Genomic DNA, 27,924 nt, shown 5'->3' on the forward strand with positions numbered 1-27,924 from the left:
GATGTAAAAGTGAATATCCTTGGTGCATTATAGAGGTAAAAAGTTAACATTTTCCAACAGTTTTCAAAAAAATCGAGAAAAACAAAAAAAAAATGACGGAAAAACGGCAATTTTTACGCAAAACCAGTTTTCGACCAAATCGATTTTTTTTTATGGTTGTAATTCAAAAACTAATCACTGAAAATACTTGAAATTTTCACCAAATGTTAATGTCAGTGGTATCCGTATATAGTTAAATTTTCAAAAAATTTTGACTTTTTTTGAGTTATTTATAGACTACTGAAATTTTCGATTTTTTTGAAAATTTTTTTTTAAAGTGTCGATAAAAAATTTTTGGATGACCAAAAAGTTTTGAAAATTTAATACAAGGTTCCTTATGAGTTGTTTTTAATGTAGCTAAAAAAAATTAAAAATCGTTAGTCACAATTTTTTTTTATAAGCGTTTTTAGTTCAAATTTTTACGAAATCTGTCGAAAACGCGAAAATTTGCAAGAAATTTTGAAGTTGAAAAATCATAAAATTTTTTTCTTTTATAACTAAGTTTTGAAAATTTGGTACAAGGTTCTCCATACATTTTTCTTCAAATATCTGTAAAAAAAACTCTACCGGATTCAGGCAAAAAATTTTTATGAGTGTTTGAAATTTAAATTTTTACAAAAACCGCGTTAAATAACAGTTTAGCCTCAAACGATTTTTGATATTTGTTATTATTCAAAAAGTATAAGTCGTAGATACTTGAAAATTTTACCAGTTATTAAGATTCGCGTTTTCTTTACGTGATTTAAATTTCAAAATATTTTGACTTTTTTTGAGCTATTTATAGACAACTGAAATTTTCAATTTTTCTGAAAAAATATTTTTGAAGTGTCGATAAAATTTTTTTGGCCCTATCAAAATACTTGAAAATTTAATACAAAGTTCCTCATATGTTATTCTTATAGTGATTAAAAAATTATAAGAATACATAGGCACAATTTTTTTTTATTAGCATTTGAAGTTCTAATTTTGACGAAAATTCGTCAAAATTATGAATATTTGCGAATATTTGAAGTTGAAAAATCATAAAATTTTTTGTGTTTATAACTAAGGATTAAAAATACAACACTAAGTTTTCCATAAGTTTACCTTCAAGTATCTATAGAGAAAACTCGAAGCATCATTATAGGAAAAATTTTAAGTGCGTTTGAATTTTAAATTTTAACGAAATAGCGTAATGATAACGATTTATCCTCAAACGATTTTAATATTTGTTATTATTCAAAAAGTATAAGTCGTAGATACTTGAAAATTTTACCAGTTATTAAGATTCGCGTTTTCTTTACGTGATTTAATTTTCAAAATATTTTTTAATATAAGCTGGTTTTTTTAAACCACCTTTTTCACCAACCACTAGAAACTATATCCTAGGCTGACAAATCATCTTCGTTCAGAATCGTTTTTCGTATACAATGATAACTATCATTGGATTCAAATTTAACACTCCTATAATATATAATAATGATCCATACAGCACCTAATGTACAGCAGAGCGGTACTCACTTGCCGACTTTTTATTTTTAACATTATAATAAGTAGGTATAATAGTTTAATAATATTTTTATCTCATACATTTTTTTCCAAATAATAATCAAGTGTACAATTTTTTTATAAAAATCAGTCAATAATACATATTTTTTCAAATTATAATCAAACACACACATTTTTATTTTTAAATAAATAAAGATTGTTTTGCTCAACATATCCTAATATTTACTGTAATTAAACGCAACTATTTATACGCATTAATTTATTGGTTTTATAAATTTCAATTGGTTTTAAAGTTTTTTTTTAGCTTTATTTGTACAAATAAATGTTTTGTTATGTTTAAGACAAATATGAATTTCACCAAGTTTTTATTGTTTAATGTTTACGCAGATAAATTTGGCGAGAATGGACATTCGGAAAAACATACCTTTTATATTTTAGCGCAAAAAACCTAAAATACCTAAAATTAATTGATTTTTTTTCATAAATTGTCAATGACCAAAAATACTACTACTAAGTTCGTCATAATCATTTGTTTTTTTAAAAAAAATAATACTATAGTTAAATAAAAAATTATATTAATTCATTTAAATTTACTATAAAAATACCCGTTCTCTTATTTTTATGTTCGATTACATTGTATTACACAATTAAATTATTATTATTCTACATGTAGCTTAATTGCTTATACGTTACACTGAATAGCAGAACGTTAAGGTACGGTTTCCTTACTATATCAAATAGTGAAATAGCATGCCGTCATGACGTCATGTCAAAATGTTACAGGGAAACCGTATTTTTACTGACTTGTGTTTTTCTGTACGCGTCATCTTGTTTAATGTGTTGTGTTATTATGATAAGCTATCACATTTAATAGACATTTAGACTGGTGTGTCGTGTGTTTGACGTTTTTTTTTTTATTAAAAACCTGGTTATACTTCTTTAAAATTATTGTATATTTTAGAATTTTACATAATATCATAGTACATTGAATTATTAAAAATCTAACAATACTTTTAAATTTAATCAAATAATATAGGTGGCCAAAATTCGGGTTCATTGCACTGTTCTAATTTTATTTAACGTTACTTTTGATTACATGGAAGTACAAATGTCTCATATTAACTTTATATAATATGTGTAAGTCGTAAATAAGGTTTTTGACAAATACACGGGACAAAAAGTAAAAAATCGTCGCCTCTCTTTTTCACTGCTTTATATATGTAGGTACATACAATTACTACAAACAATATTTAAAATATAATTTGTATTCGTTATAATAGAAGAAACATATACAGTGCTGTGTTAAGGAGTATGCCACCTGAGGGTAGATTTTATAATACTACACTTAACTACCATTCTACCTTTCACAAAAAAAAAAAAAATGATTTTTTTCTTCAGCTCTTTTCCAAAACTACACAAGTAAATTTTATTTGCTATCCACTCATAAATATATAAAAAAATAAACTGTGTAATAAAATATTAAAAGAAACCTTTGGCGTAAAATAAAATGTCAGTTTTTTATTCAATCGAGCCCTCAGCTACTCTAACATTATTTCTGTGATAATATTTTTTCTTATAATACTATACCTATGTAATTTTCCGAATGAAGAATTTTTAACTGTAAATATTAAATATGGAATTCAGTTATCATAAAATTAAAATACAAGGATACATGAAAAATACAAATGTATATCAAGTTTCAGGATGTATATTGTTTTTACATGTATACAATTTATAGATACTCAAAAATAATACGAACGAATATAGAATTATATCGATCTGAGCAACCTTTACTGTGGAAATAATAATATTATTATAATATTATTTCCCATGCTAACGATGTGTATACATTATTATGCAAATTTATCAACTGTAATAATAATAATAATAATAATAATAAAATGTATTCAAAAAAAAATGTACTAAATCAGAAAACTATATAACTTTTGTTATTTGCTTCCTTCAAAATTTAACATCCAAGGAAGATGCTTTTTATTCACATCTTTTTCCTGAATATTAGGTAATGTGATATATTATACAAAAGAACTTAAATTGTGTACACAAATTAATCAATAGGTAACTTGTTTTACAATCAACTTTAACAAATAATATACCTATATATTATATACCTATATAAAAAAACCAATTCGTAAATTTACATTATTTTTTTTGTTTTTAGATTACGAAGTTGAGTTTTATGCTTGTAAAAGTTAACATAATCTACTTGATTAACCAATTTGTAATTTTTTTTAATTTGGATATATTTTTATTTTGTTATTTTACTGTCATTTAGAAAAAAATAAAACCACAAATGTCTGATATTAAAATCGACATTTTATATTTTAATATTTTATAGGATTTATGTATTAAAAGAAAAAAATAACTAAAAGGTTTCTATTATTGTTCAATTAAGATATTTTTAATATTTACTAGAGTAATTCTTCTTTATTGTAATATCAATATTCTGTATTAAACGCTGTCACTTGTTTTATTAATGTACTTTAAAAGTATTTCAAATTTCAGTTTTAGATTTTAATATATTACGACACCGCACAATTATTGATTGCGTAGAATTTTCAATTTTCTACATGTTATATACTCATAATAATTACTTATGCGTATCAGCGTGAGTATGGATCTAATATAAGAAGGTTTATTTCATAAGCGCACCAGTCAAAAAGTTTTTTAATTTGAATGGTGGTGCAGTGGAACCTCCCTACAAAAACAACAAACCTTGTACAAAGCATCACTCTCGGGGCAGTCCCGAACAAAAGCAATATTTGAACCGGTCGATCGAAACATCGAGAACACCACATCCAAGAAAAGTCCACTACCTCAATAATTTGTCAGTTATGAGGTGTCAGATTTCTTTGCGTTCAAAAACGGGATTACCAATACTATAGACTTAAAACTGTTCGTTCAAAGTTTCTTGCACATCACCGTTCGAAAGGTTTGTTACATTATATCAGGCGATCATATTATTAGATTATATTATATAAGTACTTAATCATTTGTCATAGGTATAATATACATGCTATTAGTCAGATTATTGATTAAGGAACAATTTATAATATGATATTATATATATTATGTCTTATCGTGAAATGTTATTGAAAATACCTACTCATTTGAATAAAATATAAATTCAAATAAATCTACTTTTACACAATTTTTTTTATTGTATGAAAATATAGTGCTTTAAAAAAGAAAAATTTTGGTGGTATAAACATTTTTGTCGGACAATTGCTTCGGTGTTTATTTATAAGCCGCGTAAAACGCGTGACGTCATAAAATCACACCGTCTGCCGGGTCGTATCTAAAATACACGCGTTGTATTTATTTCGCTCGATTAAAATAACTATAGAGAAAAATTGATTTAAGGTATAAGTTGCTAAAGTACATTTATAAAGAGATTAAAAATTTTTTAGATGATCATATTATTTTTACAGTATTAAAGTTTGTTTCAGGGTAGTTTATACTTTATAGGAAAGACAAAAAAATAAAATATATTAAATAGCAAATAAATTATATTAAATAATATTGTACACTGTTAATTAAAGTTAAAACAAAATATGTATTATTTTAATTTATTGTTTAAGAACTAAAATAAATATGTAAAACAAACCTCACAATAAAATATACCTAGGTATACTAATTCAAATAAAGGTAGGTTCATAAAATTGAATATAGGTAGGTAAGTATACAGTAGGTTTATACTACAATACAACAACTTACATATTTGATATTATTTTTTTTATATAGTACCTATATTATTAACTATAATGTTTAATAGATTGTATTAAGTAATAGACTAATAGATAACACGAATTACGGGTTTTGAAAACCAACATATGATCCATTCTCATCAGGATAACGTTCACAATTTTTTTTGATCACACATGATGGAATAACAACTCTATTCCCTATAGTATGAAACAAACACAATAAAGAATAAATTATTAGATTTTTTTTATCTACCTACGAAGTTTGACTATCAAAAATCAATTTACTTACTTTTTCCAATTGCCATCCATGAATTAACCCAAAGTGTAAACTGTTTGTAGCAAATATATCGCCATGCTTTATTTTCCATAGTAGCAGATTTATAAAATTTTTTTTTTGTCTTCTTCTTTGTTTTTGAAATCATGTAGTGTCTAGAAATTTTTAAAACGTCTTCATCTAATATAATTTTTGAAAATAAAGTATTTTCCATTATGCACGCATTGTTTGTGCACATTTTAAAAATATTTGCAAGTTCAAAACAGCAAACACATTCACGATGATTAATTTGTTTTTCACATTTTTCACACGAGCACCAATCTGTTACAATTAATTTAGATCTATCTTTGTAACTAACTTACTACTGTCTCTTCGTACTCCATATAATCATAATTATCAACATCGGTAACCAACAGCTCGAAATTGTACGGAATCATAGATATAATTTATAATAAAATTCAAAATAAAATAAAAATTGTTTCTGTTTTATACTATAGTACTGCTTCATATGCAGTTGAATGAGTTAATGCACATTAAACACTGCATAAGCTACTACAATAGTCAACAGCCGACCTTATGAATTTGTATACGTAATTACCAATGAAATATATTATTTATAACTTTTAAAAATAGCTAATTTAAATTAATTGATAAGTATTAAAAAAAGACAGGCACATTACACTCAAATTCAAATTATATCTCACACAGTTATATTTAATATATTTTATTATTTGTCTTCCCTATTAACTAACTTGAAACAAATTTTAATACTGTAAAAATAATATGATCATCTAAAAAAATTTATAACCATTTTATAAATGTGCTTTAACCACTTATACCTTAAATCAATTTTTCTCTATAGTTATTTTAATCGAGCGAAAAAAATACTACGGGTGTATTTTAGATACGGCCCGGCGGACCGGACGGTGTGATTTTATGACGTCACGCGTTTTACGCGACTTATAAATAAACACCGAAGCAATTGTCCGACAAAAATTTTTATACCACCAAAATTTTTATTTTTTAAAGCACTATATTTTCACACAAAACAAAAATTAGGATTTTTTTAGTTGTATAGTCCTTTAAGTAGGTATAAACTTACAGTAAAGGCATGATAAATAAATTTGGACACTACCTATATCACTCATACTCAGCGTACCTAAATATTTTAACCTGTACGAAACATTAATACGAATTATCATATTATACGGTGATTGCTACATAGGTACGTCTTAACCAAGCGATTTGTAAATCATTAATAAGGATATATATGTATATATTATCATTAATATGGCTATTTTCAGTAAACGTCCGTAAAACGTTTTCGAATGGCTATATCGTACATAATTTAATATGTAACAGCTAGTTATAAAATGACCCGAGAAAGTTTAAATCATGCAATTACGGTCTTTAGGTAAACCTGCCAAGGATATCCGGAATAGCTAAAACGGATCAATGATCCAATTTCCAAATAACAAAACGATCGGTTTGCCTAAACCATCGCTTTCCAATGGGCAATTGTAAATTACATCATCGATATTTATACTATAACTTAACTATTCAATCATTATTGAGTTTTGAATTATTTTTATTTATAATTTATTACCTATAGTTTGGGTGTTAAATAACATGTATGTACCTAATCAAATAGATAGGTACACAAAACAATAGCACTATACTGATATAATAGATAAAAATTATATGCATAATTATACATATTTTTATAAACAATGTTTATATCAGCATCTGGCCAATAAATCTATTATAATGAGATATCTACATCTGCAAGCAAGGTTATTTTTATTATTACCATATTGTGATGTAGTTATAGATTATTTATGGAGGAACTTTGGCTTTCGTATTTTATATTCTGTAATAGCTAGGTTATAATTGATGTACATACCAAACGCGCATTTTTGTAAAATTGTATCACTTAAACATGTAGATATTCATGTTCTGTTTTCACTCGAAGGATTCACCATTATGTATATATTTTTTTTAAATTTTTACTATCAATTAATTATTTACTAATTGGGATTTTGGTAATGAGGGGGGAGTTGAATCCTTAAATGCCCCCCTCATCTACACCACTGGTCAATGTCACCACATATCATATTAGTTAAATTTATTGTATTAGCTATATATTTTTATACTTTAAAAAAATCAGTATATAGTATAAAAACCATGAAATATAGTTAATAATAAGACCTAAGTGGATAAGTAATATGTTTCTTATTGAATGTAATCAATTTCATATAAATGAATACATTTTTTTTTCATTTTTTCATTTTTATTTTACTTTTATAATTTAGTTCGATTTTCTATTTTCTTTTTAACTCACCTTATTTATCACTCTATACATTGTCCTAACTTTTTGTTCTATTAGTAGGATTTAGTTAATGAAAAATTCGTTTTCTGTAAAATTTTTCCTAATACATACAACTATTTATAAAACAGTGCTTGATTTGGGAGGGGGGAACGTGGGGGGATGGAGTCTCCCTACTTTCATTTTTTTTTTTTTTTAGCGTACCCCTTCTATTCATTTAAAACGAAATGCTAGGAACGCAACATTTACTATAATGAATTTGTAAATCATCAGTTTTTCTAATGCAAAATATACCTATAACCTATAGCCATAATATGTGTACCTACCTACATTTGAATCGACATTGATTGCTAAATTACTAAGAAATTGACATTGTATTATGCCCACATAAATATAAGCATATATTTATGTTTATGCCATAGATATATTTTATGGATTAAATCTTTATAAATCGTATTATAAATATTATAATGTCATTGGATGATGTAATTAAGTTTTTTTTTTTTGTAGAATAATTAATTAATAATTTAACATTTAATATTTTAATGTTTTAAAAAAATATATTTAATAAAAAAGTGTTTAAAAAAAAATAATATATTTTTGTATAATAAATTTAATGATTTTTGGGGATAATGGGTAGTTGAAGGGAGGTGTGGGGAGTTTTGCCCCCCACGGTAATTCGACAGTTAATTTTGTGTGGAACGCTCGTGCCTCGTTTATCAAACATTCGCTGAGTCCTCCTTCTAGTTTTTTCCAAATCAAGCACTTCTTAAAAAAAAAGGTAATATAATATAATAATTATAAAAATTATTATGATTTTGAATATAAATAAAATATTATGCATATTAAGATATTACTTATTATTATTAAACCATCCATGATAATAATATGACGTGTTGAACGACAAAAATTATTATAATATAATGTTAGTGCAATTATTATAAACTTGAAACTATCAAGATGTTTTCAAATAAATTAAAATTGTTATATTTTTCCATACTATTTGTATCAATACAATTGATTCAAGCGGGAAAAACGTATTATAAATTTATAATATAAATTTTTTATAATTGCAGCTAACACGTATAATAATGTATATAGGTTAAATATTTTTACGTGAATGAAAATTTACAGTCAAAGACTATGTAATATAACTTAAAAAGAGTTCTGTGAACATACGTTACAATTTTTAAGAAATGCTGATTATACGTTACTTGGTAAAACTATACCTTTGTGTGAATGTTTCAGTTTTAGTCAAAATACTTGGAAATTTAATAGGTACAAAGTTCCTCATGAGTTAATCTTATAGTGATTCAAAAATCGTAAAAATATAAAGGCAAATTTTTTTTATTTTTTTTTCCATTAGTGTTTGAACTGTTTGAAGTTCAAATATTGTCAAAATCATGAATATTTGCAAATTATTTTGTAGTTGAAAATTTACAAAAGTTTGGTATAAGTAGCTCAGAATTGAAAATTGAATACAAGATTTTTCATAAGTTTGGCTTACAATAATTATAAATATATAATAATAATAATACTTCAGTCACTTGGCCAAAAAAACTGAAAAAATTAATATTGAAATTTATAAAAAGAAAGTGTGGTAAATTGGATAACTCTTTGCTGTACAGTAGGTATAGAGTGAACTTCGAACATTTGAGTCTATAATGGATTTGTTAAATTTGAATGCAATGATAGATAACATTGTATACAAAAAACAATTCTAAACGTAGATGATTTGTTAGCCTAGGATATATTTTCCACTGGTCGGTGAAAAAAGTGGTTTATGTTTAAATGACACGAATACTCTAAAACAGTGCTTCTCAACCTTTTTAGTGTCATGACCCTCCAAAATAGGTATAAAGTATGGTAAATCACTTTGCGATCCCCCTATCTGTACTAAGTACAAATTTGAACCGTAAAAATATCATAGCATTAACCAATTAATCAAAGGAAATATACCATTTATAAATACCATGTGTAATACCTAATTTAAACTTGTTACGGGTATAAATATTTTTTTTATTTAAAAAAAAAAAATGTTCATTTTATAAATTAGCGTTTTATTATTTTTGATCTACGTGATCCCTAGTTAAGGCGATCGCGACCCCAGGTTGAGAAACGTTGCTCTAAAATCAAATTATGTATAGAAAATGCCAAATCAAACAACTCGTGTGTACTGTATGTTTCAATTTTCTAAGGAAAATAATTTTTAACTATAGCAAAAATCTAAAATATATACTAAAATTTAGTGTCATAATAAAAATAATCATAATTTTACGCATGAATTTTCGATTTCGTGAAAATTTAAACTTAAGATCAAACGTTTTTAATTGTGGTCAATGTTCAACTTTTTTTATTATTATTATTGTAAGCCAAACTTATGGAAAATCTTGTACTACATTTTACATTCTTAGCTACTTATACAAAATTATTTTTAATAGATTTTTAAGTTTTCAACTACAAAATAATTTGTAAATGTGTAAATATTCATGATTTTGACGAATTTTTGTCAATATTTGAACTTCAAACGCTAATAAAAAAAAATGTGGCCATATATTCTTATATTTTTTTAATTACTATAAAACTAAATTAAGGGAAATTTTGTATTGAATTTTTAAGTATTTTGACTAGGCCAATAAAATATTATCCACATCTGTATAAAAAAAAAAAAAACTAACGAATATTTCAAATACTTATATATATAAGTGAAATATTTTGAAAATTAAATTATGTTAAAAAATGCCAATATAAATAACTGATGAATGTTTCGTGTATCTAAGAATTATACTTTTTGAATAACAATGATTATTTAAAATTATTTGAAGACAGGTATTGCGATTACATAAAAATTTAAAATTCAGACGTTAATAACATTTTTTCCTATGATAAATGTATGACTTTTTATTTACAAAATTACTTTTTTATTTTGACATAATTATAAATCGATTAATTCAGTTGTCTATTTATAGCTCAACAAATAAAACCGGAATAGTTTGAAAATTTAATTGTGTTTAGATAACTTTAATATAAACATTTGATGAAAATGTTACTTATTTACAGGGAATAAGGATTCGTTTTTGAATTACAAGTTGTAACTTACAATAATATAAAAAAAATGATTTTGTCGAAAATTGGTTTTACGTAAAAATTTCTGTTTTTCATCACTTTTTTATGAGTTTTCCGATTTTTTTAAAAATTGCTTTAAACTTTTTACTTTTGACCTCTATAATGCAACAAGGATATCCATTCAATTTTTCACCGGGACCCACCCCTAAATTGAAACATTGTTTTGGCAAGTTATGGTAAACACAGACACACAAAAACAAAAAATAAAAAAACACATCATTGTAAAATTAATATATTCATCTCTCATTCAGAATCTAAAATGTAATAAAATATATACTAGGTATTAAGTATAAAGTAATAATTAATCCATAATCTATTTTTATATATATTATATACGATACAATTAATTAGCACATTTATCTTGCATAAATCAGTCTTAATAAAGTTTGATTAAATTGTTTTCTTATATTAAACTGGCAACTTTATAATTAAAATAATAATAAGTAAAAACTTTAAAAACATAAAATTTGTAAAATAAAATTTTTCTAAATTACCAATTTGTACGTACTTACTGTAATGAATAATAATATAATATGCATAGTACTAACAATCCACTTCAACTTTGTTACCTTTTCCAATATTTATATTATTTTTTAATTTTTATGTAAAAATGCAGTTAAGTGTTCAAATAATATTGCTAAATATTAAAACAAAAAAAAAACTATAGTAAAACAATGATAAAATTATATTATAATAAATTAAAATTTTTTATATAAAGTGAATTATATAAACTTTGTCAAAATGAAAAATAGTAGGTAATGAAAAATTGATATAATATACATCAATATCACCATAAAATGAATATACCTATCACCTATACGCCACTGTTCAAATATTAATCAAAACAATAAACATTTTAATATTCGATAAGTAACCTTTAGCTTTTATTTATTATTTATTTAATCAAAAATTATTATCCGATCACACTTTTTGTTTTGTAATTTTGTATGATGCCTCTGCAGGTGATTCAAAAGTATTGAATTCTAATATTAAGCTAATAGTTAAGCATTTCACGTAAAATGAACAGAGAATATTATAAAATAGTTTCCTATACTTCAGCCGTAATTAGCCACCTAAATGTTTATTGCTTGCGCCCGATTAAACACGCACTTGGTGAACTTTTAGAGATCTGAATTATTGAAAAAACAAGTAGATTCATTATTAAAGATTTTTTTTTTTATTTCTTTATTATTCAATTAAATAATAAGATAAACTATAGTGTGCACGAATAAAATGGCAAGAAAATGTTATGATATCTGATGAACATCATAATTTTTACACAAATGCATTGTATATCTTGTTAATTTAAAATGAAACCAAGTAAACGACCTAACTTAATTACTAAAACAATAAATAATAGATTTTTACAAGATTTCAATTAGAGATTTTAAACTTATATTTTTAAAAAAAATAAGAAAACCTCAGTTGAAATACATTTAAAGAACATTTTCAAAGTAACTTATAGATGGTTTCACGTATAGTCAGTTCCTACTCAGTACCACTATTGACTAATGCAAGATTGTGAAATTACAAAATACGTATTATATAAAAATCACAACAGTTTGGCTTAAGATCATGTGATCTAAGTTCAGTGTTACTGACATTGCATTTTTATATTTATAAATGATTTTCTAGGGAAGAAATGTCGATTGTTACTTTCAATGATTTGCTTTCATGTCTGTGCTATCCTTACACGATAGGTATCTCAAAAACTATAATAGAAACTATACTGTCCCTCATATTTTTACCTTGGGCTACTTAAATTGTCAAACAAAATCCCGTGTTATATATTTGGATTTTATATGTAACGTATTATTTTTTTAAAAGGGAAATATGCTGTTTGAACATAAAGTTTTGTTGTCGGTTTTTTCTTCACTATTTATTATTTTTGTTACTACCTATTATTTTTATTATGTATTTTATTATAGAATTATATAATATTATTATTGGTTATTCTTATTATATTTTATGTTACTTTTAATTTTTAGTGATTAAATATAGTTTTTTCGATGCACTTTTTATTTAAGTACAAATGTTATTGTATAAAGTATAATAAGTCTAAGTCACGTTCTAAATACCTATATTTCATAATCACTAGTTAAGAGTTATTAATGGAATCGTCACGTCTTTAATCATTTTCTATAAATTGATTCTTCGCTACTGGATACTGATAATTTTTTGTATTATATGTTGTTTATTTTTGTGATCAATGCAATTCCTATGCATGGATAAAACAAGCGAGAATACCATTATTCACCGTTTTAGAGTATAATTGCATGCATGAACGCAAATAGTAAGGAGGCTTTTGTATCTCAAACCCTCGTGTACCTTTACTCAAACATTTTTTAAAAGGTTCCTCAAAATATACCAGAAAGGAAATATGTAAATATGTGTAAACAAAATTATCGTAATACTTATAAAATAAAGTGACTATAATCCAAGTTTAACGTAAAAAACTTCTTACAAGAACGTATTACTTCTATAATATTGCATTAGATTGATATAAACACCCATTTTAAATTTCGTAATTTTCTTTTTTCTTTTGGATATTTCACTAAATTATTATTCGATTTTATTCTGACTTACAAGTGAAACGTTAGTGGGCCATACACTTATCAGTTCTTCAACAATATTGACGAATGTAGTGACTTGCAAATTTTGAAATTATACTTGCAAATTCTTACAAACACTTACTGAGCATCAATATCGGATTGAAATTTTTAGCACAAGATAGGTGGTCTGACGATGGTTTACGCGTATTTATGTGCCAGTAGATTTAGGTAACTACACGGAACTATAGAAGAAATATTTTATTATATCTATACGTCTTGTCATCGTAAAAACAAAATATGTGAAATGAGCAGTGTATATATTGCGCATGTACTTTTAAGAGAAGCAATTATTCTCAATCCACTTGAAGACTAGCATATATTTATACAAGGTATTTTTTCGGCTGTATCAGAATTGAGTCAAATTATATTTATTTATTTATCGAACAAATAAAGTATAACTTGTATACCATGAACGTTTAGTTTAGGAACATTGAGAGAAATTGTTGTTGACGACTAGTGTAGTAAAATAGAACTAATTATAACTGTGAGTGAGAAGATAAAAATGCTTTATATAATGATATCAATGACTATACATTTTATTGTCAAAAGTTTTTAAATATAACTTATATAGAAATGTTTAAATTGTACCTACGTATAAATCTTATTTTAAATTAAATTATTTTTATTTCTATAAAATAAATGATGATAACAAAAAGGTGACGAAACCCTATTATTTATTAAATCTTGTAAACACAGCTCATCGTTATACTTAGAGCTTACAAAGTTTTTGAATAATTATAAAATAAAGACGATGCTTGTACTGCTACGAAAAAACGCGATATCTACGCAATTCGTTTATACTCTTCAAACCACCATATAAAAACTGGTGTTTCCAATTATAATTATGTTCGGTGGATCGATGAGTATAAACGAATAGATTTATATTAATCCCGCCGATTTTGTATTGATTCTTTTAAAATCTAGGTCTAAATTTAGGAATATGACTCACAAGTAGTGATGGGCAAAACAGAACTTTCAAATAGTCATATTTTATTTAAAAAAATTATACACAATTAATTAAATAGGTACCTATTATTTCATATTTGTTTATAATTTTAAAAGATTGTTTCATGGTTTCTAAGATACAACTTTACTAGGTCAATATATTATATACATAAAACGTATTCATAATTCAAACATAAGCAAGTCCAATAATTTTATTTTTACTTTTAATTATTTTATCATTTGAATCAAATTTGTAAATTTTATCATGTCATTAATACGTCATATTGATATTAACTATTAACACTAATAAATAATTAACCGTTAGACCATATCAGATTATATAAGTCTTGTTAATAAAAATATAACACATTTTTAAAAATCCAGCAAATCTGTACAATTTTTATCACTGATTTAAGTGTAAGAAATTTATAATTTTAATGCAAATAGATAACAATTTAACAATTTTTAAATCTTTTGGCGTTTGAGACGTACCAGAATAGATTACGACAGTAATAAAGTCAAACTAATGTCGCGAAAAAATAAAAACGTTTAATCAAAATAATATGATACCAACTATAATATTATTTCCTGTTATTAGTTTAATATTCCAAGTTGAAATTGATTTAAGTAGGTACATACTTTAATCGCATCAACAACCTTCAACGTGTGTCGATCGATTTCGGGAAAATAAACTAATTAATCCGAATAGTTACTAATTTCTGTATATTGCATTTATGAAACAACTATATTTAGTAATATATTGTTTCCAATAATTTGTTATTTCGTCGAACACCTATCAAAATTAATACAATATCAATTTCTTATAAATAAATAAATTAAACTTAAATACACTTAAATACAAATGTGTGTTTTTTTTGGAGTAGAAAATAAATAGCAAGACCATTTAGGTTTTTGCAGTATCGGTCTTGTTTTTAACTTGGTTCTGTGGTGTAAACTAGGTCATGTTTTTATGTGTTATTGTGGTTGTTACTTTATTTAAAAACATTATTGAAGCCATTATTAAATATTTGATTAATTGTAGATTGTATGTCTGTATGGCCATGGGGGTTTTGAGTTACTCGTCGTTTTATCATAAGAATAACTTTAAAAAAAAATAGGGGCTTCATCATCTACAATTTTTTTTTATTAAAATTGCACTTTTGGCTTGAGTATTCTATCTCAATATCGTAATATAATGTATAAGTACCAAAAATAGGTTCGCCGTCGTCTCTGTTGTCATTTTATATTTAGGCGGACTGCTCATCGCGCCACCATCGCGCGCGCACACACCCTCAGCGCACGACCCCGCCGAACCGCCCCCTAGCCGGTCGGATTTCGCTTGCCGCCGACCGCCGCCGTGCTAGCAGTCATTCCACAGATATCACCTCTAGCACACAGCCGCACAGCACCGAAGTAGTAGAGCCATGGGTACGTTTCGCCAAAGGATGGTCGCGATCGCAACGGTCCTCGCAATTTTCGCCGCAGCGCCGAGCGTTTCAAGATCGGTTAGTACACAATATACAATTTTTTAATATTAATAATTTGTTGATTTTATTTAAAACATACGATGTGTTATAATTACCATAACAGTATCAAAAACGATAGTGGTAAGCGTGATGTCCGTAGTAAATATAATTTTAAAGCGAATGTCTGATATATATGAACCTACTTAGTATATTATATAAGTATATAAATTATGTAGGTAAGTGTAATATTAAAAAAAAAAAATATAGGGTTTTCTATTTTTTTGTTTTGTTAATCATATAATTATCAAAATTCGGTAACAAAAAAAAAACTTGTATCTACCTACCTCTATTTGATTTTGGTTGAACCTCGATACGTGATTTAAAATACTTTAAGATATTTTTTTCAATGATTTTATTTTTCTTATTACTTATAATATATATTTTCTAATATTTAATTAAAACTCATTTTTTTCTCGAAAAAAATTATCACTATTTACTTAAATAATATATTGTTAATTATGAGCTTACATTTTATTTTTAACGAATTCAAATAATATGACAATACTCAGTTCTTACTAAACAGTTAATATACTATTTTAACCACCAACTTTGTGGTCAAAATATTTTGTTTTTTTTTTGGGAAAGAAAAATACTATACTTGAAAATTAAATTTGTTAATGAGTAATATTATTTTGACATTGGGTCTCGAAAGTTGTTGTCATTTTCAAAAACGTATTTAAACTATTATTTTAAACAAAAATGATTTACAGAATTGGTTTGTTAATTGTTATTATAAAAAGTTAGTTTGATCATCATTTTCACGATAAAAATATATTTGAAAAATTTGTATTTATAACAAATTGTTTGTAGAAAAATCTTTTCAAACTCTTAATATAATAGCAATACCCCTTGAGTGATGTTTCCATTCTTGTATTACACGATATACGTTCACTTTTATTGTTAAAATATATTTAAGTTATATATGAAAAGGTTAAGGTAATATATACTGAATTAATACCTTTTGGCCCTTTTGGGAAAAATATTTATATGCAAAATATTACTTTTTTGGGGGGAAATACTAAATTATACAAGGTTTTGATCAAAAAGATTGGAAATAGGTCGTTCTAAGAAATATTCCGAGAAGGCAAATAAAATATTATAAGAAATAATAATAACATACACACATATATGATTATAATTTAAAAATGAAAATACCAGTAACAAGAAAAAAATAACAATTTATTCTTGATAATACTTCAAAGTTTTAATAGCAGATTATTACTGTATATTTTATTAAATAACTTAATAATATTTATTTTATACAATGTTTGAATAGTTTGTCATATCTTACTTCGGTTTTAAATGAAAGTGCCTTTATTCCTAGTATTGTAATTCAATCCGTAAATTGATTATTAGTACAATAACAAATATTTATACTTATTCGTTTTCAAATTCATTACGTAAATACTGGCACAGATAGATTGTATTTTAACTTTCCGTTTTATTATTATTATCTTAAATTATTTATAGTTAAATTTCTTTCAAGGTTGATAAAAAAATTGTTTTAAAGTTATTTTCCCGATCAATTTCTTTGTAATTCTGCATTAGTCCCGTGAATTACTATTGTAATCCATCCAAAAATAAATAGATATAAAAAATAATAAGAACCCATAAAATTATTTAACATTTTTAGTATTCTGAAGTAACACATTGTTTTTTAATCTAATGAGTTCGTTATCGACTACTATCTGTAGCACTAGTCGTCATTATCAAAATTTAAATTGTGTTGGGTTACTATTATTGTATGTCATGAAATCTTTGACACATAAGTATTTTTTTAGTTTATTTCGTATTTATTTTTATTTTTTTGTAATTTTTAATTTTTAAGCCTGGTTACATATACAATATTTTATTATTATTATGTTTGTAGGTAGGGTACTAATATAATAATTTAATAACATTTAATATTATCATAATATCATCAAAGTTTATGAAAATAAACTGTAATTAATATATTATACCTACCTATTATTTTATTCTTGTTTTAGTGTAAATTGTTTTTTGAAGTTAAAATAAAAATAAAAATATGAATTTGGTTTTTAGAGTCAATATCGATCAAGTTTATAGGTGTAATTTAAATTGTTAGAATAGACTTAAAATTTACTGAAAAACAAAATTTAGTTAAAATAATTGTAACCTACTCTACTCATTGTTCTATGGCAATAGCGATCTATGCAGGGGTAAATATCGCACTTAAAATAAACGAGCTGTTTCGTTCGGGAGGAACTATTTGATATTATATGCCCTTTCGAATGAATTTTTATTACTTATCGTCTTAATAGGCTTTCACTTATATTTTAGCCAATATCGCCATTGTTCAGCTCGGATGCTATAGTTTATTAAAATATTTTTAATTGTAGCTTTTTCCCAATATAAAGAGAAAACGCATATATTATAGTATTAATGCTAGAAATATATTTATTGAAAATTGTAAGCGAAATAATTTCTAAAAAATAATAATTTTTTATCGTTTTCAATTATAAGTTGTATTTTTGTGTTAAACTATTTATATTTTTATGTACATCGATGAAAATCTTGAGCTGACTAGAAGAATCACAAAGATATATCATAAGTCGTTTTAAAATTAATGTCCTTAAGTTAAAAATTGTAGAGCAAGTACTATAATCCCAATATTTCTTATAAAAAAAAGATCAAAAAACTTTAAATACTTTATTATTTTTTTGTATAGGTACTTTAAGTATACAACAAACTGTAAAATTAACTTCAAAAAAATATTAAAAAAAAATCAAAGTTTTCTTATCTACAACTAGCAATGCATATCCTAAAACTGTGTGTATATATATTGTTATTTTTTCAAGCAATTTTTATTCGACTGTGGTGTTGGCAGAATGTAATTATTTTTAGGTAGAATATGTAGATACTCTGCAACGTATATGAAAAGTATAAAGTTTCAGCTAATATTCGGCGCTGCAATCACAATTAAACAAAATATATTCATATTTTATATTTTTGTGGTGTTGTTTCTGACTTCTTTTGAACATTTTTTGGTTTCTTTGTAAAAAAAAACAAAGTCACATCAAATTGAAATTATTGCAAGCTTGTGTGCTGATGTAATTTTAAAGGCTGTGTAATTTCAGCGATGTTTATAATTTTATCATTGATATTTTTCTGTTTATATTCGCCAAATATTTTCAAAACCCAATTAAACTATATATTGACTTTTAATTTTCTATAAGCTTAATTCAAATGGAATGGGTAGGTAAATAATTTATGATTTAATCGTATTTTATGCGACATCTTCTATAATAATAAATTATAATTCATCGAATTATCGATAAGAAAAGCAACAGAAAATGGAGCATTAGCATTTACCATCATAACCCGGTGGACACAAAAAATCAACAATAATACAATATATGATTAAAAACTTAAGTATTAAATCTCAGTATATTATAATATATAAAATTGTATGTTATCATAAGACGTCATGAAATCTTCTTAACAGAATTGATTAAAAATTAACATTTTCCAAATGATTTCTATCGAAAATATCGATTGATAATAATTAATGATAATTGATAATTGATGTACGAAGCGATTTTCAAATATTTTGTGTTTGCAGAGCCGGATTTAAACCTATATAGAACTATATTATATCCTAAAACTTAGTTTTTTTTTCAACTAATTAACCATTTTTAACTTAACCAGCCAATTGTAATATAAGACCTATAAATGTAAATAATTAATATTTTTTCTTAAATTTAAACATATAGGTATTTATTATTATTTATATGAAAAAGTGAGCTGATATTTTTCAGATATTTATACTATTGAAAGTTCCTATTCAGGAATAATATTTTTTTTTATGGGAAAAATGTACATTAAAGTTAAGTGAACTCTAAAAAGATTTTAAATTATTTAAAAATTAAACCGTATAAATTTAATTTTTACAAGATTGATAACTTAGTATTAATTCTTAACTAATTATCATAAGATTTTCTATAAATATTTAATTTAAAAATAACAATATACAACATTCAAAATTTTCGAAAACAAATAAAAATATTGTGAAGTACTTGTATAATAATAATTAAAAAAAAAAAAAGGAAACAATTTTGATATCTGTTTCCACAGGACTCCTAAAATTCATTAGACCTATAGTTAGTTATCCAATGTTTAGGTTCTTATTAACAACTAATTATTATAAATATTAAAGTATTAAACAAACACTTCATGAGGAATAAAAACATAATTTTGATAAACAAATATAATGCATATCACCTATATTGCAATATTATACTCTTTTTTTATTATTGTTACTATTATAATTGTTGTTATTTTTATTCTAAATTCATTATTGTTGTTTAGTTTATGAAATTTTGAGAATTTGTAAAAATATGTCATCGTTATTTTGATGTTCACAAATAAAATTTACGGTCCTATCTACTAAAATAATCTTCATCGCTTGATGCTGCAAGCGGCACGCCATACTTTATTAATCATTTACGTTCTTCATTATTATAATTACATTTGTATTGAGAGTTTAAAATAAAATATGTTTTGTACATGAACTATATAAATATAATATATGCAGAACTTGTTAAATACGTACCCGTAATTACATCTTTATATTTCGTCATTTATATCTTGATATCTACAACTCAAGAAAAGTTATACTAACTATATTGTGACAATAATTTGACAAATTCAAATACATGACGATTCGAGTCGGACACGTCATGTAAGTCCCAATTATATCACAATCCCACTTAACTACAAAAATATAACAAAAAATAATATATTTACTGAACGTAGAAAAAACTCAATGTATAATAATAATATGTAATATTATTTAACACCGCGGTATATTGTCCATCTTGTTTATCATCGCCGTCAATAATAACTGTATTTTTTCGTATAGGTATTCATATATATTTTTTAAATACAATTTGTATTACATCAAAGAGCCATAACTTGAAATACTTGTATTACTTATAAAATATTATTTTTTTCTTAAAAAACATATTATATTGAAATCACCCTAAATTTTTAAATCGTTATTTTTAACCATTGATGGTCGTAAATATAAATAGTTCAATGGTTTTAAGTTCTTCAGTTTACTACTGATTTTCGCCAGTTTTTAAATGTAAACCTTAAAGATTGAGGCGAGTAAATATAGTACAATAACTATAGTTTAATTAAAGTACGATTAAAGCTACACTGCAGGTGAAACACTCGCTGTAGGTATACAATTCTAAATATTTAGATTCTTGATCAAAACGAGGTAGATGGTATATTTAATATTTTTTCCCTCAATACTTATTAATATGTATAGTTTTATATTAGTATGATAGCTTATTTATTGAAAAACATTAGGTACATACATTACCTATATGGTATCTATACTTCTTTGTTACACAGATACAAGATGTGAATTTTTACAAGTATGAAAAATCCGATTAGACTACATGGTCAAAATCGTAATGAGCATGTTTATACGGATGCATTAATATATAATAATTTCAAATAAATCAAAAAACATTAAGGGAAAGAGTGCAACCTACGCTAGAATGTTATTATAAAAAATAAATAGGTATATTAAATTCTATGTAAATATTGTAATAGGTAGTGCAGAAACTAATTTCGAATAATAATGATATTGTTCTTTACGTCTTCCTATTAATAGGCTGATTTTATGGAATACGGTATTGTTGTAAAAAATGTTTATGCCAATAATACCGTAAATTTATGTATAACATTATTATTAGATCACAAATTACACGTTGATTTAACTGTGAAAAAAGTATTACGCTAAAAGTATTTACCCTAACCTAACTTTAAATTTTTTAACCCTCTTAAGAATACACACACAAATTTTAATATATACACACTAATTTCATGAAAATCAAATGAGATAATATTTAATACTATAATTATTGTGCAATACAATGGTCCAACAATAAAGTCATATTGTTTTGTCATATTTATTTTAATCGATTCTCTTATAATTAGTTTGTTTCTAGTGGAATCGACTTATTAAATATTGCACTCAAAATCCTACAAAATGACAAACCCAATCAAAACTTCATAGTTCAAATTTCGTCATCTACTATAGTAATAATATTAACACATATTGTATAGTATAGCACACTGTTAAAGCTACGTAGGGGTATTATGTTGTTGTCGGAAAACCTTCGCGCAGTAAAAAATTGTAAATCTGTCAAAATCAGCGGGCCTTATAATGATGTGGTGGTAAATGATTATGGTGATGATAAAAAAAAAACGATTCGATTTCTGTCGATACTGCAATTCTGTTTGGGAAGTGAAATAATAATAATATATAATAATATAAAATATTATATCAATAGAAAGTCTAACCTATGTTGTAACAAAAAGTGCTTAACGCCTATCTAAACAAATACATATCCGCAGTATTTATCAATACGCAATCAGTGATATCTATTATAAAAAACATTGAAATGAAAACGGAATATAGTTTATTTTGGATTGGTGATAAAAAAAATAATAAAGTACGGTTGGACACTAATTCGCACCCTCCTAGCTGAGGTATAGGCGTCAAACCTCGTAATATGTGTTGCTATTTTTTAAGTTCTGTATGAGACAATAAAGTGTGTTTTTTGGTTGTGATCACAGTAAAAATAATTTGTTTTTTAAACTTAAGGAGTGGTTTCTGGTAGTAAATTCTATTAAGTAAGTACTTGGAAAGATCAAAAGTAAAAAATTATTTGTACTTTGAAAAATAATAATAAAAAAAAAAAAAAAAAATAGTATTTTTTATGCAAAATCGGTAATCGACAAAATTGATTTTGTTTTTTTTATTTTAATTCAAAAAAAAAACCTGCAGGAATTTAAAATATCTATCAATATTTATATAGGTAGTCATTTTTTTATGTATAATCAAAAGTCATAAATATTTCAAATCAGATTGAATTATTAATATACATTTTCAATTTCCAATTTTTTTCTGTAAATTCTAATAAAAATAAATTGCTGGTTAAAAATTCTTAGAAATTTAATACGAAATTATACATACGCTTTTCATTTACCAATTAAAAATATTAAACATTAATTGTATTTACATTATTTTTTTTTATTAACGTTTAACCCACTTACCTATATTATTTTCTATTATTTTCTTTTCTTTATAAAACTTAAATATTAATTTACTATTTAAACAATAATAATAATAATACCTTATCCTCATTTGTATACCGTTTTTTACATGCGTCGTTTTGTTAGTTGTAACTGTTATGATCTATGTGATTTCATGTTGTTCACCACCACCGAAAACAATCCGTATAATATATTAATGGTTTGTAGATTTCATTATTTTTTCTTTTCTAAAAACATCGTTGTAGACATTTTATATGCATAATGTGGCAGTGGTAAGACATTTACAATTTACGCCGTTTTATTTAAAACAAAAAAAAAAATTTTTTTTGTTCATATTTATAGTATCATTAAATAATCTATTTGAATGTGTGGTTATATTGTTCCACCTGCAAGTTTGCTATAGCAAATCATTTATCAATATATTAGTTCTGCTTATTGAATAACTAAGGTTCGTAAAAAAATTTAAAACTTTATAATACTCATTGTTATTAAAAACGTTTAATATATTATAAACGCAGATTACGAGTTGTATAAGAATGAGAATATTACACATACATAATAAAATAATACATTAATACGGTTTATTTAAAATATGAAAATGCATTACTAGGGAAATTCGCATCATTTACTGTTTCATTTGAATCGTATGATCTGCTTTAATACTATATTAAATAATGTTTATACATGGTGCAACTTTATTGTGCCATCAAAAATATGTTGATGGTATATTGGTATGTTATTATGTCTTAATTATCTCATTAACCATTCAGTGATAATTTTTAGCATTAACTTCTTTAGTAACATATCAACTATTATTATATATCTACGTTGAGTTTTTAAGCATATAATTTTCATTTTTAAATATTGAATGGAAGTTGTAACTAAAAAAATTATGTTTGTACTACCAAAATCTACTCCTTAAGCTTTATAAAATAAAACTTAAGTATTTGAAAATATGGAATCAAAGAATAGAAACCTCCGTAAAACTTAAAAACATCAAAAATCAGAATTTACGTAATGTGTGATTAAATTATAAAATATGAGTAAATGTAAGAATTTGTCTAATTTCAATTATATTGTATGTATATACTATATATCTATAATATATACATATTACATATATATATATATATATGAATATATGTGACCTAGGTTCTAGGTACTGGTCATATTGGTTATTGATACCTATTGAAGGGTAGGCCAGCGAGAAGAGACTCACGAGTCACCCGGCATATCAGGGATGGGCAACTTAAAGTTACTAGAGGGCCAATTTTTAGAAAATTAAAATCTAGTGGGCCAGATCATAAAAAGCAAAAAAAAAAAATCATTCAAATTATACATTTTAATTAGCATTTATTTTATTAATAATAAATAAATAGTCATTCTCCCACGAGGTGTTAAAATTTCTATTTTCATCATAAATTTTACGCTTTTTGCGGACATATAATTAAGCACTACAAAAACATAAAAATAATAAATTCAACGACAGCACTATACGAATATACAAACAGGTAAAGTTAAAAGCTATACGTGTACATACTTGTGTATATACTATATACTATGGCAATATGACATTTAGACATTTAACAATGTTCAATACCAGATAACAATTATTATATCGATAAGATAGATTATATATACATTATACATATAAATTATAGAATATAGAATATAGAAGATAAACTTTAAAATGTTATGATGTAATTTATAAATGAAGGACGGTTCACCCCTGCAATATATTAATAAATATGGAAGAGCCGAAAGGTCATTATTATTATATAATTATATTTATATATATACAACAAATAAGAAAATAATTAAAAATTAAAAATTAAAAAAATGCATATTTAAATATTATATCAAGAACACTATATTTTTTGGTAATTTTTTCTTATAATTGTGATCTAATAAAGTATTATACTTTTTTAAATACATAAATTCAAAATACCAAATTTTTGTTATAAAAATATTACGAGAAGATGCCAGCCGTAGTTTGGCCACCCCTGGTATATACCTTTATAGAAACGTATTTTCGATATACAAATGTATTATGTTATTTTATCGTCTTGTTATTTATTTTTTTTTTCAATATTGATATCATTCAAAAACGCATTTGAGTTATTATACTTTCAAAATGTATAATAATAATAAATAAACGTTCAGAAAATGTGCGTAATATGATCTAAAAATACTGATGTACAAGATATCAACTGAATCGAGAACGTCAAAACTGAGATATAATAAAAATATGATGTACCTATTATTTATATACGTAGTTGTATTATATGTATTGTGTAATATTAGGCGAGTGAAGGAAATCGAATACTAGCAAGAATAGCTTGTTGAGTTACCAACAAAATATCGACAGCGAAAAATAACAACGACAAAAAATATATTGTACATAATATTTCCAGCGATATTATTACATCATAAATCTTAGTAATTACTTTTATGCTACATTTTACCGGTAGGTATATCCTATCACGATGTATTACTAGGATATATTATACTCCTACATAATTCTTCTAGAAACAACAAAAAGATTAAGCTACAGTTTTACCTTTTTTCAGGAGAGTAAAATTAAAATTTTCATATAATGTTCTTAACTTAAGGCTTGATTTTGGCTCTTGGCTTTTGTAATGGTTCCAGGAATAAGACTGTCATATTATATTTGAGCGATTGTAAATTGCGCCCATAGTGAGCTGGTAGTAAAAATAGTATTTTATAAGGGCAATTTACATTTACCCTTATATTTATATTCCATATTATTTTACTTGAATAGTCTGAGAAATTATTGAATAGTATTTATTCAAAGAAAACCTTTAATTATAGATAAATTATAGTTAAAGAATATTAAATAAAACACTGAATTGAAAATAACTTTAAAATTAATAGTGTCAAATAAATGTTTTTAAGTACCTTAATTTTACCTTATTTCGTATAGCCAATTTATCTATATAAAAAAAAAAAAACTAAAAGAAAAGTAATATAGCATTTTTAATAGTTTTATCTGTATCAAAATTAAAAAAAATTCGATAAGCAATAATAATAGTCAGAAACATGTTGTTTTTTGTTTGTTCAACACACATTTTATTAGTCCCTCGATTACAAAAAAAAAAAAGATCTCTAATTAGTCTTATTAGTGCCTACTTTCTAATATTTCTGTTAGTAAATGTGTCTAGTTTCGAAAATTATAAACCAAATTTCTCATTATTAAATAATTTTGGTTGTCTCATAATATGGTATACAACTAGAATGCTCCATATCGCTTAGCTTGTTTTATCATTTATCAGACATGTGTTCGTTCTATCCAGTAACGGTACCTACATTAATGAATATATTATATCATATAATCGCATTGTTCTTATTCCAATAAGAACCAAAACAGAACAGTATCGTGATGCAAATTGCAAAATATTAGGTTTTTTTAATTCAAGCGGTTATAATGAAGAGTAAATTCAAAAGGATGTACTATATAAAACTGAACACATAATATAATCCGTTTTAATTTTTTAATTTTTTATTTTTTTCAAATAAAACGAGGTTTTTCCTAATTTTATAATCACATTTGTTTAAACCTGTATGAGCATAAACAATTAAGTATCATATCGTTGTTTCATTAACATTGTTCTTTTGTCTTAGCAATATATTTGAAAATATACTCGGAATTTTATAAAAATTTAAGACATCTTTTAAGACTAGGTACTTATTTAGTAAGAGTGACAAAATAAAAATCATCCAAAAATTATGTTATGATATATTTATATGATGTAGAATAGGACTGTATTGTTTATAGATGTATGTATTTGAGTGGGATATTAAATAACAACGTTTATTTTAAACGCACCGAGTGTATTATATTATACGAAACGAGGTGTAATTCAAAAGACGATTTAAGTTTTTCCCATCGGAGGATTTAGTGGCGGCGATGGCGGCGGGGTGACGACGTCGTTTTCTTTCTTTCCTTCGTATTTTTTTTTTCTTTTTTTTCGTACCAAGTGCAAAAAGCATCAAGAAATAATAACGTGATTGCGTTTGAAGAATACAAAACAAACGTTTAGATACACGGTTGTGGCGTCGGCCAGACTACTCATCTAAACGATTACGTACAATATTATATATATTTCTCTCAATTATTTTTTCCTTTTGTTTTTACTGTCACTGATGATAATAAAGATGACCCTTTGCGTATAAAAATAATGTCAAATGATATATTTGCATAAATTTACATTATATACATATATACTGCGTGTATATTATGCGTATGAATTGTTCAGTACCTAAATAGTTGTACTTACAAATTATTTTTATTGTTGCACTGTCAATTGGTTTTTGTACATAACTTTTTTTTATTAATGTTTTTAACTTAATATACTTTATATGTATATATATTGTATATATGTCCCGGGCTAAACTGAAGAGTGTTTAGTTTAGTAAATTGCTCTATTTCCAGGTTTATTGCCGGCAATATGTGTAGAATTTAGATTTTTCGTGAAAAAATATACTATAATGAGTATGTTATAAAATTGTAACATTGAACGGTGCACTTGCACATTATTCAACTAGGTATATTATATCTATATAATAGGTATTATAATATTGTATTTAACAGTGCCAGGATTTTTTTTTTCTTGTGGAGGACCAACCGTGTTTTATGTAAGGCTTTTACATGTTATACATACCTATATCTGTTTTAGTGATAAACAAAAATGTATATTTTATTAATACATTATAATATTTGTCTGTTGTTAAAAAAAAAAAATGATAA

The 27,924-nt window shown here is 24.9% G+C and overlaps 1 protein-coding gene across 1 annotated transcript in view; it reads left to right on the forward strand.

The window, feature by feature from the left end:
• The first annotated feature begins 15,889 nt into the window (after nt 1-15,889).
• The window catches only part of LOC114132236 (mucin-5AC-like), a 241,956-nt gene continuing 229,921 nt past the window's right edge, over nt 15,890-27,924 (forward strand). The window contains exon 1 of the mRNA XM_027997637.2: nt 15,890-16,040. Coding sequence (XP_027853438.2) covers nt 15,960-16,040 — 81 coding nt within the window. The 5' untranslated portion in view covers nt 15,890-15,959. The remainder of the gene's footprint in view (nt 16,041-27,924) is intronic.

The sequence above is a fragment of the Aphis gossypii genome, chromosome X (genome assembly GCF_020184175.1).
Source record: "Aphis gossypii isolate Hap1 chromosome X, ASM2018417v2, whole genome shotgun sequence".
NCBI classification, from domain to species: Eukaryota; Metazoa; Arthropoda; class Insecta; order Hemiptera; family Aphididae; genus Aphis; species Aphis gossypii.